Below are 19,345 nucleotides of genomic sequence, written 5' to 3'. Positions count from 1 at the left end.
CACCATCTCAATTTTTTGTTTCTCATTCTCGTCATCACCACGCAACAGTGCGGCTCCCAGCAGGAGAGGGGGGACCACGGCTGCTCCACCGAGCGTCGCCGCCTCGCCGAGACGCGACGAGATGCGTTCTTTGTCACTCTATCACGACGTCGTCGGCGCATGAGCGCGACCCTCTGTCGGTATAGTTCGAGAACTGATCGAAGAACGCGCAACCTGAGCTTGCGCAGGCGACAGCTGTGACATCAGCATGATGGGGCTCCTTGCGCGGCTAGCAACTGACAATTAAGATTTAAGTAAGCGCTGTACGTGTCTGCTCCTGTCCGTCCCCTGTTCCCGCACTGTACGTCCAATTAATTATTTTAATTGCAGAATATGTCCGCTTTGAGCATGCGTTATTTGGCAAGTACTTATGTAGAGAAAACAATAACAGAACAGAAATTAAAGGGTAAGGATAAAAACATAGAACTGACGCTTATTATTCGCAAAAAAAGCCGATATAGCGCACACAAGTGAAGCTCTTTTTTCGGCCTGCATGATATGTTCTGTGAATAATGAACGCAACTACGGCAGAGTTAAAGAATCTACATTCGTCAGGCTTCTACGAATGGTGTAGGCAATTTCTTAGCAATCAAACAGGAATGCACGACTGGTCGCCTTAGGTGCGAGTTCAAATCGGAAAGGGAAATCAGGTTTACCACCGAAGTATCGTAAAGCCAGCCTTCAGGCAGGATTACCGTAGGCTCATCCATATGTGAAAATAGTACATTAGAGAGTTCTGTAAGAGGAGAAGGATTTGTGTTATAACCAGTTCTATAAGTGCAACATTAAGGAATAGAAACTAACGCCATCTGCACGTAGCGCAGTACAGAGGGTCCACATACACGTCCCGTACGGCATGGACATGTAGTCGAAACGCGCAAGTTACAAAGCACGATACGTACAAACAGCGTACATATTCACGTGCAAATAGCGCAAAGCATGTACCACTGCACCGCGGCGCACGTGCCTTTTTAAGTAAAATTTAGTTAGTTCCAGACAATTCAGTAGTAATTGGCTAATTTTAGCTGACTAACGAAGTTCACAAACGGAGAAAACCAGATGTGAACGTGAAGCGTGGCTACCCGCACTAGGATAAAAGAAAGTCTAGCCAGCGGAAGAACCACGTATGGCCGTGGCGTGCTACGTCAAGTGAACACATTCTGTCTGTTTCAATGGAAACCCCGCACCTTCTCAGTCGAGGCACTCGAGCCCGAAGATGAAGCGTGCTCAAAGCAGCCTGCGGAAATTTGCGGAACACGTATCACTAACAGGTCCTGACTCTGCGAACAAGACACTTGCAAGTAAACAGATGAGTCAAGTGCGGATACCCTAGCAGCTTCTGACGCAATCAAAATCGATATGTCGCACCCCATTGCGACGGTCTGAAAGCTGCGCAAGCAAAGCAACTTTGCTTTTCTGCAGCTCAGATAGCGTTTCATTTTTGGCCGACTGCACAACCAAGTGCGAATTCTTCGACACTTCTGGTCGTCTCGGTGCCTCACATGCTTCAATCTGTCCACTCACCGCGTCTCTCTGCAAAAGCACGCCTATAGCGAAGAACACTGGGGAACGGATACTAAGCGGACTGCAGTGCAGTCCGAACGTGACACGCGTGGTCGGCAATATATATATATATATATATATATATATATATATATATATATATATATATATATATATATATATATATATATATATATATATATATAGAGAGAGAGAGAGAGAGAGAGAGAGAGAGAGAGAGAGAGAGAGAGCACTACGAACGACAACGTACGGAGGGAGAATACCAGTGACCTCGTAATGGCTTCCGATTGGACGCATAGCGGGATGAGAACAGAGTCTGGGACGGCCTGCCGCAGGATACGGGATCGGGAATGCCGAACTGCACCGGATGACACGCCGGGACGCGCGCGTGCACTAAGCGAGCCGCCGGCGGGACACTTGGCCCGACGAAGCGGCGTGCAGGGCTGCTGCTGCTGCGGTGCCCCGGAGGCCCTTGCGACGGATGCCGCCGCGGAAGAAAGCGCCACGCTACGCCAAGGCAGAAGACGGCATCGCATCGCTGCGGGAAAACCAAAGGGGCACCACACGCGCGAAGCACGCGGCCCAAAGGCGGCAGCAAAATCTTTTCCACGGTGGTGGAAGGATGTTTTGAAAACCGATCACATCTGGTCGCCAAGACGAACACGGTTAAGCGACTGGCGACCCATCGCTATGTTTGGAGCGTGACATTTGTTTTTCATGATTGTCGGACACATGTATACCTGGTTCCTTAATTGCTGCGCTCCGCAGGTACATAACAAAGAATTACGTAGATCTAACTCGCACTTAGATCGCAGGGAGAGGCCTTCGTCCTGCATTGGACATAAAATAGGCTGATTATGAACCTGCATGTTGGAGTCTCTTGTGAACCAAAGTCTGAAATACATTTAAAGCACCTGCACCTTGCGGTTCACGATCCGTCGAGCCACAGTGGCGCGTGTACCCTTTCTGGAGGAGTAGCGAAGGGGATGCACAAGTGGTGACACGCAGCTAACATGGCCAAACGATAGAAAAGCAAGCAATCCACTGAATATAACGCGCTATTCCTTCAAGAAGCCGCTGTGGTCTACAGATTCCTATGAGCCAACACGTGTCCAGTTGTTACGTAGGAATTTATTTCTTTACTGTGCAAAACGCATGTGCGCTTGGTCGCACTACCTTGGCGGCGACCATACAGGTGTTATACAAGTCCGCATGCTGGTACTTGCATCCGGAGCACATGTAAGCTTCGCAAATACGGGGGAGGGGGGGGGGGGGAGAGAATCATTTTTAAGTTTTTCGTTATCTTTAAAGGTCGCCTGTTGCGGATAACATAATTCTAGTCCTTGAGCTGGACTGTTCAGAGAGATGTACATCCAGAAAAAATCTTCAAATAGATATCCAAACAATTCCCGAAAATTTACTAATCGTCTTCCTAATTACTTTGCGGCACGTATCGCAATTTCCAAACTGTAGCGGGTGAGCTTGCACGGTGTATCCACTTCGAATTAATTTTCTATATGACAGCTGCTCGCCGTAAAAATGCACTGTTACTCCACTTACTTGTTAAGCAAAACGCTTAGTTATGCATTGAAACACAATTAAATTATGGGGTTTTACGTGCCAAAACCACTTTCTGATTATGAGGCATGCCGTAGTGGAGGACTCCGGAAATTTCGACCACCTGGGGTTCTTTAACGTGCACCTAAATCTAAGTACACGGGTGTTTTCGCATTTCGCCCCCATCGAAATGCGGCCGCCGTGGGAAGCACAAAAGTAAGTGGAACGCCCATGTATTTCGTCCCAAACTTTGGGAAATAATACCTGAAAACTGGTGTCATCCTGGAAATTCATTTCAAATGTAAGCGTCTTGCAAGCTCACCAGCTAAGGTCACAAATTGCAATATGTGCCGTCAAGTTATTAATTAAGAAGTTAATCAGCCAATCTTTGTTGATTAGTTGAACATAGGTTTTGATTTCTCGTGCTAGTAATGTTTGCCTTTTCGAATAATCGAGGTGAAGAAGAAGAATTATTGCATGTGACACAGCCGTTATTTAAAAATTCCGGAAAGCTAAAAAATGAGCGCCCCGTATATTTACATATATATCTGGCGAGAAAACAAACGGCAGACCCCAAGAAAGAGGCAATAAATGTTTCGCTTTAAAACAATAAATGGTAGAGTCAACATCGGCTGACATCGGAAAAAATACAAGGACTTCAGGGACGCATTAGTGTAACATACGCGGCTTGTCTTGTACATGTTTTAGCATGTTTTTCATTCGGGAGGGGAAAAAGGCTCCCCCCCCCCCCAGAAGGCGTTGTCTTTCTTCCTTTGATGTCAACCACCGCTGACTCGCCTTAGCTCAGCCTACGCCAACCTTACCCTGCTTTAGCACCATCTTACTCTTACACAGAGCCTATACCTAACGTTCACTTTGCCTTCTTTTCTAGACTGCAATATCCCCGCGTTCGATCCGCATTTTTCTGTCAGTGCAACCACACTTCAGGTTCTGGTTTTAGCCGCGCGCAGTTCGAACGAACGCATCTGGGTTTCATCCCGACCCCTTTTTTCGTTAATTAAGCATTATCACTGCTGCGTAAATTTTTGTATTTTTCATTCCCATTAAGACGTATCTTTTGTTGTCCTTAAGTGCACCAAAATGCCTAAAATCGTGTAATAAAATTGTTTAGACTACCAGATCCCAGAAGCCCCCCCAATCTGATCTGGCCTCGTCAAAGAACACCTTGTGTTCGAAAAGAATCATGCCTGTTTTCACAATACTGGGCTGGGTGACACCAACCAGAGACGCATGCGCACGCAATTGTTTCTTGCCGCAGAAGTGGCTCGGTGCAGATTGGCAGAGGCCACGTTACCATTTACCGACACCGTGCAACTACGTACAACGCTATGAAAGTATAGGTACCAAGTACACGCATTACGATACACTCACTGACGTGCAAAGAACGACACGCAACAACACAATTCAGCATGCGAGGTGTGGAAGCCCAGCGAGACCTCTGCTTTTCCCCTTTCGCTGTCTCTCCCATGCTCTGCACACGAGCGAGACGAGGGCGCGGCACCCAACGACCCCTGAATATACAACGACGCGAAACCGGGACCCGTTGCTGCTATTGCCAAGAGGACAGCTCCAAGGTGAACGTACCGATCCCGGAGCGCCGCCTCAATGCCCACACGACGCAGGGCGATATTTGTCGCCCAATTAAGATGCCCAGCAATGTTCTGTAACCGCCGTGCTTGCTTAGTGGCTTTGGCATTGCGCTGCTAAGCACGAGGTCGCGGGATCAAACCACGGCGGCCACATTTCGATAGGGGTGGAATGCAAAAGCGCCCGTGTGCCGCTCGCTGGGCGCACGATAGATGCGGTCACAACTCATCCGGAGTCCCGCACTACGGCATGCCTCGTAATCAGCTCATGAGGGCACGTACTACCAAAGATTTAAAGAAAAAAAATGTTTTATGCCATGCTGCTGATGTGCGTAGGCCATTTTTCGGTGCTATTTATTTATTTATTTATTTCATCTATTTATTTATTTTGTTTTATTTATTGAATGAGTTTCGGTTGTTTGCGGTTTATTTCTGTATTCACCATACCTACGAGTATTTCGTGTGTTACAGACAAATGCCACGACTTTCCGATGACCATCTCTTACATTGGCTCCACCAATAAACGAAACTGCACGGCCGATAGCCAGGCTATTATTTTCTTTTCTTTTTTCTTTTTTTCAGGCGCTATTACCACGTCCTGTAGAACGCAGAGATACGCACATAAAGATTACGCGCAGGTGCCAAGTATCGTTCAGCTAGAAACGATGGTTAAACGCGGCGCTAAATGAATGGTGACGTTCTCGACATCTTCGAACGAATGCCGTCTCGACTGCGGCCTCGATGTTGTGCACGCGCCGGTTGCAGACACGCTGCAGTCGGATTCGGTGCAGGCAATTTTTTTCTTCTTTTAACGGACTCTAAATACTCATGTGAATTCCCCTTGAAACACAAAAAGCAAACATTAAGCTTTCAAAATTAATTTTGCGAAGATAAATTGGTAAAAGCGACGAAAAGCAAAGAAAGAAAGGAGCGTCAACGCTGCCATCCGCTCTTCTTGGCCATTTGTTTACAATATTCGGCCGTGGATTCGGAAACGTCCTCCAAGCGATTGGACCGGTTATTAATGCGCGATATCAGCTAAAGCTTGCTTTGAAAACGTCGCGCTCCTTTAGTTTCCACATGCGCTCGGCCACCCTGGCGACAGAAACAAGACATATTCAAGGAAATTTACCAAGCTGAGAGCTCGCCGCGCCCTCTCCACGGCTCCTGCGTGTACGCTGAAGAAACGGCCACGTGGCACACTCACCTGCAAATGACAGAGGGACAGAGTTTTTTCATAAACAGCCACAACATCAAAAGTCAAATATATTACATCAAAACGAATTAAACCAAACAACAGGCGCACGCTATAAAGATGTTCCACAGCTGCGACATTTTCTTTCTCAAGTTGCAAAACATGACGTCATGAATGAAGTGTGGTTCTGCGGCTTGTTTCCTTGCGCAGAGAAGCTATGGCCGCTCCCTTTAAGCGATGAAGTGGCTGAAAATTTTACATATACAAGTATTGCCCAAAAACGAAGTGAATGCTCTCAGATGTTTTGGCATCAGCTCGAGATGAGTTACACTTAGCGCAACCAATGTCAGCCGCGAGGCTGAAATGAAGAAAGACGTCAGAATTCGAACCGAGGCTCCTGCAAAACAGCAGGGGCCTCAGTTCATTCTAGCTCGAGCTAATATTATCCTTTAGCGTCCCTTTAAGTAATCAGGCTGGATGTAACAGAATGGAATGTCGGCAAATAACGCTCCTATATGGATGCGTACATGACATCAGAAAACGCAGAAGGGTCAAAGGATCAGCGCAACATACAACTTTTCCAGATTACTGGTTTGACGATATGTAGTTTATTTTCTGCCACGGCCCATTCTGCTGAATATTTCTGGCGAATACAGGTCAGCGAATGGCCAGTAACGGCAGTTTTCATTTGTTAGGCGCGTTACCTTGCTATCCTACCCTCCACAGTGTAGCAGCGCTCTCTTCGCTTGCACGCCGAGTTCAGGCGACTCGCTTGCTCACAAACATGTAGGGCTTGTGTCTACAGTTACGATAAAGCAGCGAGAACTGCAGGCTTGGTGGAAAGAAAATACGGAGCCCCCACCTTAAGACCTTCACAAGTGCTGTGACACAAGTGCCGTGACGAGAGCTTTAGTTAGTGCGGCGCGCTGTGAGCGCTACCGAGCCGAGGCACCAACACGGCACGCTCCTGCAAGCGCCGTGCGACCGTGCTGTGACCGGGCCAAGCAACGGGCGCTGCGAACCGAAACGTCACGTTCCCAGTATTTCTCTCTGCTTGCGTGATCTTCACTGCCGCCACGTGTAACGCCCACACAGGAGTGAACGGGGCTGCGCCGAGGGAAGCCTCAGCGGCGCCGCCACGTGACGCAACCCAGAAACACTTTCGGCGTGGTCCGCCATCGGAGCGACACGTCAGAAGCTGCGCACACCGATTTCCTCGGGGCCATAATCAGAAACGCTGCGGTGAACGTTGTCCAGCGTGGTGTACTCGAGGGAAGGAAAAACGCCGTGCAGCGTGCTACACAGAAACAACCAATCACGTAGCTTCACCGACATAGTGTATCTTACGGGCTGCGCGATGTTTCCTTCATACGGCGATGCCATAGACGCTGTGAGACCGTAAATGTGCGCGAGGCGCGACCCCCAATGCTTGCATAAAACTCTATACCCACACGAGCGAGTAGCAGGCAGAGTCGGCGATTATGAAAGTGCTCTACGTTCGTGGCACGCTGCTAGCACATTGTCAGTTAAACGTCGGCCTTGATCGGAGTAGCTATAGGCTATTCGGCAATTAAACGTGCTACTCTGTTATATCATGCAATATTCACAGTGCTAGGCGAACTGAAAGAGGACCGAGTCACAGTATTGACGTTCAACTGTTCTACTTGGCCCATTTGCTAAAACCTGCATGGATGATGCGATTGCCTTCTCGGAATTTGTTGTCTAAAATATGACCTTGAAGAACCGGTCTCTTCTGCAACGTGTTTCTGTTCATGGAAAAATAGTATATATATCAGCGTGACGTGAAAATTATGTTGTATGCGCATAATTTTCAAGTCTCATGGTTGCCCAGTACAATGAGCTTTACGGAAGGCGAGAGCATGCTTATAAAATGTGGCGTACGGGAAGGCACACGTATGAACCCAAGAGACAAAAAGGACACCGCGAACGCCGTCTCTCGTCTGTCCGTGGTTGTCGACTCGCTTTTGAAGCAAAAGCTTTCTTGGTCTCATCCTTGCCAATTCGCTCGTCTGTCAATAAAACGGCGACTTGGGTCAGTCCGCCATTTCGATAACAAGGGTACGCAAAAACCACGACAGACACCACCAGCGCTGGTAGTGTGTGTCGTTCTTCCTTCAAATTTAGCCAGCGCAAATAAACGAAGACGCAAGAAGAAACACATATATACACAGGACCAGCGCTGTTCAGCGCTGATACTGCTGGTGCTGTGTACACGTGTGCCCTCGTTTATTTGCGCTGGTTAAATTTGCAGTATGCCGCACCAACTGGCCCAAACTGAAGTAATCCCCGTTCTTCCCACCTGTACTAGTGTTTGTCCGCTGTCATATCGAAATGATAATCTCTGTCGGTTTACATGAGAGGACGCTCCTTCCAGGTCAAGCACCTCACCAGGCAAAAGACTGATTTTCAATGCGCCAAAATGTGGTGCTATAGAGAAGCTTCACATTTGTAAACAGGATACCTATGACGTCGATATAGCGCGATGCGCACGGACAAATTTAAAGAAACATTTTGCAATTTCTCGTCGAGCCACTTCATTTGTGGCCGGAGTAATCTGCAGCTATCTTGTTTTCCTGTATAACGATAAAATTTTCAGGACCAATAAAATCATGCGCGCCTGCCAGAACCAGCAGGTTCGCGGTAGGCAACGGTAGACAGCTATATGTATGACGTCATGGCCTGGAGCACTTAAGTAAGGAAAGTGGCTGTCAGTAAGACCTACAGCGACAAAATCAGCACGATACGAACTCTTTCTTTAACGTGCGGTTAACTTTTAAACATCTCAAGCGTTGTAGTTTTTATCCCCGCTCAGTTAGCAGCGCTGGCGTCGTGCGCGTGTTGTCCCCCAGAAAATCGATGTGTCGCGTCAAGTTTTCCTTTCACATTTTCACATTAATGCGGCACAGTACGGTAGGCTTAACTTACGTATCATTACAAAGGCCTTTCATATATTCACTTGCGGCTCATCCGTGCCTAAAAAAAGTGACGGTTTCTTTAGCTGTGACAGAATACAACAGCTTTCAATTCTCGAAATGTTTAAGGCCCTGTCAAATGATCTCTTTGGGAAAAGTATTGCGGAAATATCACTTCATTTGCAGTTGACGATTACACTTTCACTTTCGCAAGCCATCGCGAGATCGAGGAGGAGATGGCCACTGAACGAAGCGCTGCGGTGGAGGCGAGGTTGCAACCCTCGCAAACAAGCAGCAGTGCAGCGCGTACACTCGCCGTTCAGGCAACCAATACCAGAAAGAAGCGCAGCAATGAATGCCATCAGCCCGAGCTCTCTGACCTACGCGAATCCTTCCTCGCCGAGAGGAAAGAACAAAATATAGAAAGGCAACAGTCACGAAAGCGGCGGAGGGGCCTTCGACAGGCACCGCAAATACATATCTCCCGCACGAGCCGCGATCGCGACAGAGAAAAAAAAAGTACGCAGGCTGCACGTCGGCGGTCACAATGGAGAAAAATGTGCCTGCCTCGCTCGCTCTTTCCTGCACGTCCTTCTTTTTCACCTGGATCCCTCCTAGGCGAAGCATTAGAGATACACAGGTACAACGGAGAGAGATGCCGAAGGCTAAAGCAGCCCGCGCAAGGTAGGGAAGGTTACGACAAAACGGACGCGCATCTTGCGAGGAGGGCACAACACGACACAATCCAGCGAGCCCAGCGGCCACTCCCTCAATCCCTCTCCCCTATAGGGCAGCCGCGGTCGGGGGGGAAGGGGGACGGTCGCAGCAAGAAAATGCGAGAGCCAAGGCAGCTAACGAGACGCAAAAGAAAGCCCCGCTGGGCAGCGAAAATAATATCAAGCGGGCAGGGAAGGTGGAAGAAGAGGAGAGGAAGAGAATCAAACGACGTCGCGTACAACGGCGACCACGAAGAAAAGACCGGACGCCGACGGACAGACGCTGCGGCCCGCGAAAAGTGTGCAGTATTCGGGAAGCTTCGACCGGGCTTGTGCTGCACGCCGCATCATGCTGCATGGCCAAACATGGCGAGAATGAATGCAGCGCACTCCGCGCAGGCCATTTATCTCCACAATAAGATGCAAGTTTCACGGGAGGAAGAAAACCTGGCGATGACGGCTGCAGTACAAGGGAGGAAACGAAATAAGCCGTGACGAAATCATCGGCTGTGAAAACACACGAGCAACGGGCGTCTATGAAAATTTATCCACGTCCTATGCGCGAGTTCAAGAAGTAAGGGATGCAGTGGGCGTTTTTTATGCATACCGCAAGGGCTCAAAGCAAATCTCGTCATGGCACCAATGTTTTGTTTTCATATGTGAGCGGCTGTCCACTGGCCGTTTCTTCTTTCCCGTTTTTTTTTTCTGCCTTTTTTAATATTTTTGGGCTGATATAGTTGCAAAAGTAGTTCACTGCTTCTTCTTTTTTTCTTTTTTTTTAGCAACCGAAATACGTGAACGTCGACAGTTTAAATGAAAACAATATTCAGAGCCATTGCAATCTGTGAAGGTGGATGACTAGCGGATTTGTATATATGATGATAAATATGCTGATAATAAATACGTTGATCGAAAATAAAAGACACATACCAGACTGAATTTCGTTTTCCTTTTCACGATTTTCTTATTTTGTTTAATTAAATTGCATAATGGAATGCTTTGTTGTTATCTTTAGCCTTCCTTTGCTTGCTTTTTTGGGATTTGCTATTTGGTCACCTTTATGACCGCTATGATATACGGTCAGTGGCTGTGTGGCGACATTGGAAAGGTTCTTAGCCAATGTGAGGTCTATGCACGACCGAAGACGCGTCGTGGGCACACTGACGTTTATGTGACATTAAATATCGAACATTTCCAAGAGAAACGCCATGACCCACTTTCGGCCTGGTCGAGACACGTCTGTTGTCGAATTCACGCACAGCTACGATGTGAGTGGAGTCGGTAGTGGGGATCCAGCCGAAGGCGCACACGCTTGGCGTTTGCGGCGCGATCTTCGCTCGTATTACGTGCCGCGCGCCGGCGCCGCGCACATTCCTGCTTCTGTTCACAACGGCGTTCTTCGTAAGGGCGCGCTGTTCTTCCGCAGTCGTCACCGCACGCGGCCTAGCCATTGCCAGGGTGGAAGGGAACTGAGATAAGGTTACGTGGTTTGCCTGTAGAGCCCGCGATGTCAAACCGCAAGCCATGCTAAATAAACAGTGTCTGTTCCGGTTTTACTCTTTTCTTTATTACGATATTTTTTTAACGAAAATACGGTTTGAAGCTTCTCGCGATTAAACGCAGCTGGGGCATACCCGGCGATACGCTTTTGTTTATGCTTTAGCTCTTTCAGCTCTGGGGTGGCCGCCGTCTTTTTTGCCTAAGCACGGAAACCGCCAGAACCTAGCGTCTAACAGTTCGGATAGTAAGCAAGTCCTTGTAGCCCTGACGTCATTGGACGATGCACCGGGCTTATCTGCTACAGGGCACGCATCAGTGTGCGCATAGAACTTACGAGCCACCCAACAAATCGATTACCTAAAAGATGTGGCCCGACTGAGTTTTTTACTCAGTTGACACAGCTCCGATACCGGTCAGAGTTCTGGTGCAGCGGTCACGCAAAAGCATTGATTTTTTTTCTTTCTACAAACAGTTCAGACTACGCGCCGCGTGCTATACCGTGTCGTCTGCGTGTGTGCTTTGGAGAGCAGACGACAACGTGTACATGTGCTTACGGTGCGGAGCAGCAACACTGCTGTGCGATCAATAAGATAAGTTATCACACTCGAATCGCAAAACTGGCGCACTCCGCGGTTTTCCGGGACAGCAATACGGTGACCATAGCGAGTCTCAGAGGTCGTAAGCGTGAATGATGCTATAGTCCAGGTCGAGTGAATGATTAAGTGGCATATATGTACACAGCTATAAGAACAACTAGAATGACGCCATTTACACTATGTGCAGAACATTAAATGAGACAGATGTGTCCTATAGAGTAAAATGTCCACACCACAACACAATTCCGTGCATTGAATTACACGGGTTCTCCTGATCCGGCAAGGCCGATGCCAGCAGTAGCTTCCGCCATACTGCACGGTTTTAGCGACCCAGAGTACAAAGCATAGAGACGCTAGCTACAGCGGCGAGCGATGGAAATCGGCCACGCGCAACAACAACGGCACACACGCAGCGTGCCGGGCGCGCACGCAGGAAACGGACGAGCGAGGAGAGGCGCCTCCCCGGTGCACAAACGCACGAACACGCTCTTGCCAGCAGCCGAAGAGACGAACGACGCATCCCGAGAAAGAAGCAAACGACGCGGCGAGGGGGCACACACACAACGAGTCGACGCCGAGAAAGAGCCGAGGACGCAAGAAAAGAAATTAGCGGCCATCAAAGGAAGAAGAGGCCGCCCCGAGAATGTAGATAGAAATACGAAAGAAGAAATGCGCCGGAGCCGCAGCGCACCCGGTCCTGCCTCTCCAACAACTTTGCCCTCGTGTTGTTGGCGGTCAGTCTGCCGCGTCGCTCTCCTGCTGCCTCTGCTCGGGCGAAGCTCCTCCGCTCCGCTGCGGCTGCTGGACAGATCGCCGTTGTGCCGCTGTTGCCTCGATCGCGATCCCCAAACGAGGACAAATCGAAATCCAATGCAACGAAGATTCCACATGACACTTTTGGGGACGCTCCGGAACGACCGGATGCTTTTGAGCCGCGATTATTCTAGCTCGGAAGAGGCTGATAAAAGTCGCCTGGCGAGCCTATAGCCGAGCGAGTATAAGCAAAAAAAAAAAAAAAAAAGAAGCACAGCATGCCTGTGCGCGAATAAAGTAGCTTCGTGACTGAACTTGATGCTTCCTTATGTGGGATCCGGCTTCCGCACACTGGGTTGCATTGCTCATCCACTGTTTACTATTGTCAGGATTGGGGGCTCAATCCCATCGCTCGTAACCCGTTGTCAAGATTGGAGTCCGGCATGAATTAGAAGGTAGCTGGCCCATGCCGTCGTCCAACTTATCCACGCTGAGGACGTTGATGAAGGGAAGGACTGCTTCTCATTGAGAACGAGGAATATGGGTTTATTTACAGTATTTACATGCACTTCATCAGTCTAGCATGACTTCGAGAGAAAGTACGTCAGTCTAACACGACTGCTTGAGAGAGTGCCTCAGTCCAACATGACTGCTTAAGAAAAGTGTGTCGAGCATCCGCACAACAGCGGCTTGTAAACACTCGGTTCCCCCTTGATTCCAAGGGGACGGAAACGTTCGGCCAGTCATTGTAAACATGCCGCCTCTCCCCGGGACGGCTTACACACACACACGCACACACGCACACACACACAGGTGCACGGTCCGGAGCCGACGTCAGAGGGGCTTCGTAGAACTCGGAGCTGACCCGGGTAGCCATTGTCCTGCGTCTTGGTCGGCGCGTGGGAAGGGGTCCCCGACGACGTTCCCGCGGCAACTCCCCCGCTCGCGGCCGACCCGGTTGGCGGTGTCGTGTTGCGGCACAAAGCCTGCTTCGTCGAACTCATTCAGTCCCAATCACGACGAGGCCGTTTGGTTACAATGGCGACGAGGTAACGCCGTGGCTAGAGGTTTGCGGCGACGCTCCAGGAAAAGATGACGCCCGTTGGCGCAACTGGCAGGCAAAATTTGCATCGGGCCGTTCTTAACACTATACCATGAAGAATTTTGAAACTGCAGCTTTGTACTAAATCTTAGAAAGGTTCTACGCCCACGGCACAAGGTATGTGAATTAACGCCGCTGGAGAGAGCTTCGTGTTAACATATATCGAAACGTTGCTTCAATAATCTCTCCGAGCACTCCGAGATAAGAAACGGCTTTCTAGGGCGGCCGAAAGAGAGGGCTTTAAGGGCCGTCCCAGAAATCTTCCGAGAAACAATACTGCAATGCCACCCGCAAGGCAACTCAAATTCTATTCAAATAATCTTCAATCGTTCATCCAGAATAACCACGCAAAATTTTGGAAAATCATCTCTCCGTTACGCACCCCAGTCACACATTTCCCTTTCAGAAGCGTGAACGGCAATCCCGTGCCTTCGGAAGAACTTGCTGTAAACATTTATTTCACCTTAGTATTTACTAAGGAGAACTGTTCAAACATATAATTCATAAAAGAGCTAGACTAGCGGCCCATGAGCCCCATCGAAGTAAACGTAAAGGCACTGAATTATTGATTAAAAACCTAAACATATCTACTTACTCTAGCTTTGACGGCATTAGCACAAAATTTCATAAAGATTGTAAAATATTCTAGTTTCATACCTTCGCACATATTTAACCAATCATTACTTGTCAAGTGGGGAAATACCACTCGATTGCAAGATTAGCAAAATAATACCGGTCTTCAAATCCGTTGATAAAATGGTTTGCAAAGCATATTTAGCGCCAGCACACAAGGACAGAGGGAGACACCACAATGCGCTTGTAGCGCACTGTGGTGTCGTCTTCTTCTGTCCTTGTTTGCTGGCGCTAAATATTATTTCCAAGTCAGTTTACCAACACGCCCAACAAATGGCAATGATAAAAAGGTTCCTTGGTATTATCGCCTCATATAACAACCGTCCCTTGCAAGTTACTCCAACATGTTGTTACATCAATCAGTGTAGTCCATTTGGAAAATAATGCTTTCTTCACAGAACAGCATGGATTCAAGAAAGGTCCGTGATGTGAGAAGTAGTTAATTGAAATCCTACATGACCTACTTCTTAGCATGGTTGAAAACTGCCAGGCAGACTGCATGTCCATTGATTTCTCCGAAACCTTTCATTGCGTTACACATATCCGACTAATATCTAAACTTTCTTCTCTTCACAAGATTGCTGAACGATCTCCTCGATCCGTAACTTATCATTCCGCGAGCAACACACAGTCGTCGACAATAAGTAATCTTGCTTCACTAATGTGAAGTCTTGTCTTCCTAGGGGAGGCGTTCTGGGTCGATTATTATTTCTAATTTTCATTAACGATCCGCCATCTCAGTTCACATCCATATGCGATTGTTCGCTGACGGTTGCGTAGTCTATCGCAAAATCCATTCATCAACTGACCACATTGCACTTCAGCAAAATCTTGGCCGAATTAAAAAATAAGTTACTAGCTGGCATTCTTGGCAGATCGCTCTACATACTCATAAAAGTAAAATAGCGACATTGAGCCCGAAAAAGGAATATATTGCGCTCAAGTACTCGCTTAATAACAGATGCAGTCACGCGGCTTGCTGAAGATATGTAGGTCTGCATCTAATTCCCAGTCTATTGCGGTCAACGCGCAGAGAAAACAGCCGCAAAAGCCTCACGCACCTAGGCTATTGAAAGCGCATCCTTCACGCGCAGCCCCTACAACCAATCGCAAACTTGGGCACCTTGACCTTCGTTTACGTACCTTCAACTATCTGCCGTCCGATCCCCTCATCGGCACTGTCTAATACACACCATCGAAGCTGTTCAAAACCGCACAGCGCGCTTCATCTCCCGTGACTGTAACAGGAATTCCAGCGTGTCTAATATAAAGCTATCGCTTCCCTTCTTACAGTCTCGAATACACATAGCACTTCTTTGTCTCTTTCATAAAATCGTTCACAGTCATCAGTTCACATTGCCACTCGTTCGGAGACATCGCACTTGACGGCGCCTGCATAATCAGACCAGTTATCAGTTATCTGTCAGTGCCATCAAGGTGTTTAATAGCCTCCCAGAAAACGTTGTTGTCATTCGCGATCCAGAAACATTTGTAACATCTTTATTTATTTGTTTCCATTGCTAAAAATACAGTGGCGGGGACTAAGATAAAAGCTGCAGTGAGGCAGCTTGAGGTGCCCTTAGCCCCCGTGTTACATGGTGGCAGTGAGTCGCGAAATCAACTGTATGCAGAAACGTTTCATATAAATATTTAGTACAATAATTAATCAAGTCAAGAGAATTTTCAATAGGGGAACAAGGAAATTGGATAACGGCAAGTAAAAACAATGCAGATAGTACACACTACCACATTACATACACTTCGCGATATGTATATAAATAAAAGCGAAAATGTTTACCTAGCGTTTTCTTGTAGCTCTAAGAACCAACGACACTAATAATCCACAGAAAGTTGTATTAGTTGTTTAGATTGTTCTCACCAGCAAGTTCGATGAAATATTTCTTGCTTCTTTATTATGTTTCTACACATGTATTCAACGAGAAGAAAGGGGGTTAACCGAGGGGCCCGATTTTTATTAGTCATATCATAAGAAGCCAACAAACACTGACACCAAGGACAATGTAGGGGAAATTACTTGAGCTTAATAAATGAAAATAAAGAAACGATAAATTAATGGAAATTAAAGTGGATGAAAAGCCAACATGCCGCAGGTGGGAACCGAACCCACAACTTTCGCGTGCAGTGCTCCACCAATTGAACTATCGCGGCGCCGTTTTCCCATCCACTTTCTTGGGTATTTATGTGTCCTAGTAGAACCCTGGGAGTGTTAGCCAGCGCCACCACTCACAGACCTTGGCGGCGGACGTGGAACGTCCTTTTTGCCGCAGGCTTCACGAGAACGTGATCTTGTTGGGTGAAGGCAACTGGTCAATAAACCCACATATGCTACCTGAAGGCATCAATGTTGCCGGATTCGAGACCCTCGTTATGTAATCAACGAGAAGAAAGGGGGTTAACCGAGGGGCCCGATTTTTATTAGTCATATCGTAAGAAGCCAACAAACACTGACACCAAGGACAACATAGGGGAAATGAGCTTAATAAATGAAAATAAAGAAACGACAAATTAATGGAAATTAAAGTGGATGAAAAAACAACATGCCGCAGGTGGGAACCGAACCCACAACCTTCGCATTTCGCGAACATGCCGCAGGTGGGAACTTGCAGCATGTTTTTTCATCCACTTTAATTTCCATTAATTTATCGTTTTTTTATTTTCATTTATTAAGCTCAAGTAATTTCCCGTATGTTGTCCTTGGTGTCAGTGTTTGTTGGCTTCTTATGATACACATGTATTGTTACTTATGCAGATCCCGTTATTTCGCAGACGGTCATTACGATTTTATCTACTGCAAAAATCATGTGCAAACATTTGTTACTCTTATGCAAAGTCTTCTAACAACCCACATTATACCACATAACATGGGCATGTCAACAAGCTGACGTAGTCCCACTCATATCACACCCAAGTGCGGAGCAATGGGAGGAACTGCTGTCCAGCGACCACTGCGAAGACCAGCTGGGCCTAGTGCGGCGTGCGCGGCGGACAACAGAGGCCTGCGGAGCCCTGGACTGAAGGCAACCGACCACTGCGATAGAGTACGGACGAAGCAGCGGGTGAAGACATCCGGGAAAGACACAAGGAGCAAGACTACCCTGAAGAATCCGCCCCCGCCGCAGAAATGCAATTACTATAGCTCAGTAAAGTTTTCACTCACTCACTCTAACAACACAATTTCTAATTACTTTCACTCCTAAGTGATGTGTAATGATTGTCCTGGTCGTTGTCTTATTCTTTTAGTTATTAGTTTACCAAGCTGAATTCTTAATTGTCCTGCCGTGTACCACTTTTAGCAAATGCATCCCTCCTAGCGGTCATGCATCAAAGCGGCCAGGGTCATCGCGTTCTCCCCTCTTTCCTAAAGGAACCGATCTGGCTTCCCGTTCGCAATGTATTTCCTTTTTCTTCACACTTATGTTGGCTGTGCAGTGAGCGACGATACTTATCGGTCTACATCTTTTGTTTCTTCTCGTTTTTCAATTTCTTTCTCCTTGTAGTAGACATGCCGTGTATCTTAAAGCCAAACATGTGGGTAGGCCAGTCGGTTCATACTCAGACTATAAACTGAGGGAGCAGGTCACTGAAGAAACTAACACGCGGTTGCCCTGCCTTCTTTGCTGCCGGGTTGTCTCAGTGCGACTTTATTATGCCTCGCCTCGTACAGTAAATTACCGACGAACGCATACGCCGACAAACATCTTTGCTTTTCAACACCCACAGTTTTCGTAACTATCTCCTGTATACCCATTCGTAGACATAAAAGAGATGTTTTCTTGGATGAACCAAGGAAATCATTTATCCTGCTAACGTCTCGTTCTTGGCATCTTTCGTCCGTTTTGTCAGCGTCTTCCTTCCCTCTCCTCTATCATGAAATGTTGCTTCCGAACGAGCCTAACGCCCCCCCCCCCCCCCCGGCGAAGTTTTCTTCCATTCTCACCTACGGACTCTCCCATTATATGATTGCGCCGCTAGCCCGTCATCACTTCACCTTCACCGCTCGCTAACATCGCCTCCCAACGGGCTGTCCCCGTCGCAGCGACCGCTCTCGGCGCCGTGCTGTCCGTCTCCATCGGCCCGCGAGCGCCGACAATGCTGGATGGCCAGTCCGCTGGGCGCGACGCAACTCCCACAACCTCGGGAATCGGGAGCACAACGCCCCACGGCATCGACTGAAACGCACACAAACGACAGTGGCGGCTTCGTGGCGACGACGTTCAGAGACGTAAACATTGCCGAGGAGAGGAAGCCGGCTCCCCTCGCCTCCCCTGCTCGGCCAACGATTTTCCTCTTTTGGTTCGTTCGGCCTCTTCACAGAATAAATCGAGACAGAGGCGCTCCATTTCCGTGGGTCGTGCGTAGGGCCGGATGCCACCACGAACGCCTTCATCCTCTCGCCAGCTCGGCGCATGCAGAGGGTGATCGGTCGTGCAGTACGGTGCAAAAATACACCAGCTCACATGGTGAGATTTTAGGCCATATATGGCAGCAGTTGCGGCAACGGCTATGGTGGTGGTAACATCGCCAACAGAAATAATAATAATAATAATAATAATAATAATAATAATAATAATAATAATAATAATAATAATAATAATAATAATAATAATAATAATAATAATAATAATAATAATAACATCTTTATTTGTGTCATATGTAGGGTACACGACGCTGGAGGCCAGCAGTAAAATCTGTCATAAATTACAGCTTAAGGACCCCATGCACTTGACAGCAGTACAGCGGCATTGTTTATATAAACAAAGAAGAAACAAACACAATACACAGTACAGTACACAATACACCCAAATAAATGATTTCCATTTTCCGGTAATGGATAGAAGCAAAATTATCGGGGTATAAGGCAGGAAGCAATGACAGAACAAATACTTTGGACCAATTGGAACAAAAATTCACACGAAGTTATAGCCTACTAAGGTAAGGAAAAAGACAATTCACTACAATGCTCTCGATTCGGCTGCGCGCGCTCTACCAGAGCACAGAATGCGCAAGCCGATGCTGCCGATGACACTTCTACTTTGCACATGCTACATGATGGCGTAAATAGAGCTTGCTTGTTCTTCCCACCGAGAGAAAGGCGCGAAAGTGCCGAGTTCTCCCGCGCCTCGTGAGAGAGAAAGAAAACAAAAGGAGGCAGCTCGGCCTCAGATAGGC

At 47.7% G+C, this 19,345-nt stretch overlaps 1 protein-coding gene across 2 annotated transcripts in view; it reads right to left on the bottom strand.

Annotated features, from left to right (window-relative positions):
- LOC142559790 (uncharacterized) overlaps positions 1 to 19,345 on the bottom strand; it is a 267,945-nt gene that overhangs the window by 184,572 nt on the left and 64,028 nt on the right. For both annotated transcript variants that reach the window (XM_075671444.1, XM_075671445.1), the window contains exon 2: positions 5,860 to 5,934. In XM_075671444.1, coding sequence (XP_075527559.1) covers positions 5,860 to 5,934 — 75 coding nt within the window. The remainder of the gene's footprint in view (positions 1 to 5,859; positions 5,935 to 19,345) is intronic.

Source organism: Dermacentor variabilis, chromosome 10 (assembly GCF_050947875.1).
Source record: "Dermacentor variabilis isolate Ectoservices chromosome 10, ASM5094787v1, whole genome shotgun sequence".
Classification (NCBI taxonomy): domain Eukaryota; kingdom Metazoa; phylum Arthropoda; class Arachnida; order Ixodida; family Ixodidae; genus Dermacentor; species Dermacentor variabilis.
Note: the sequence above shows the minus strand (reverse complement) of the source record. Positions and strands in the feature narration are given on the sequence as shown.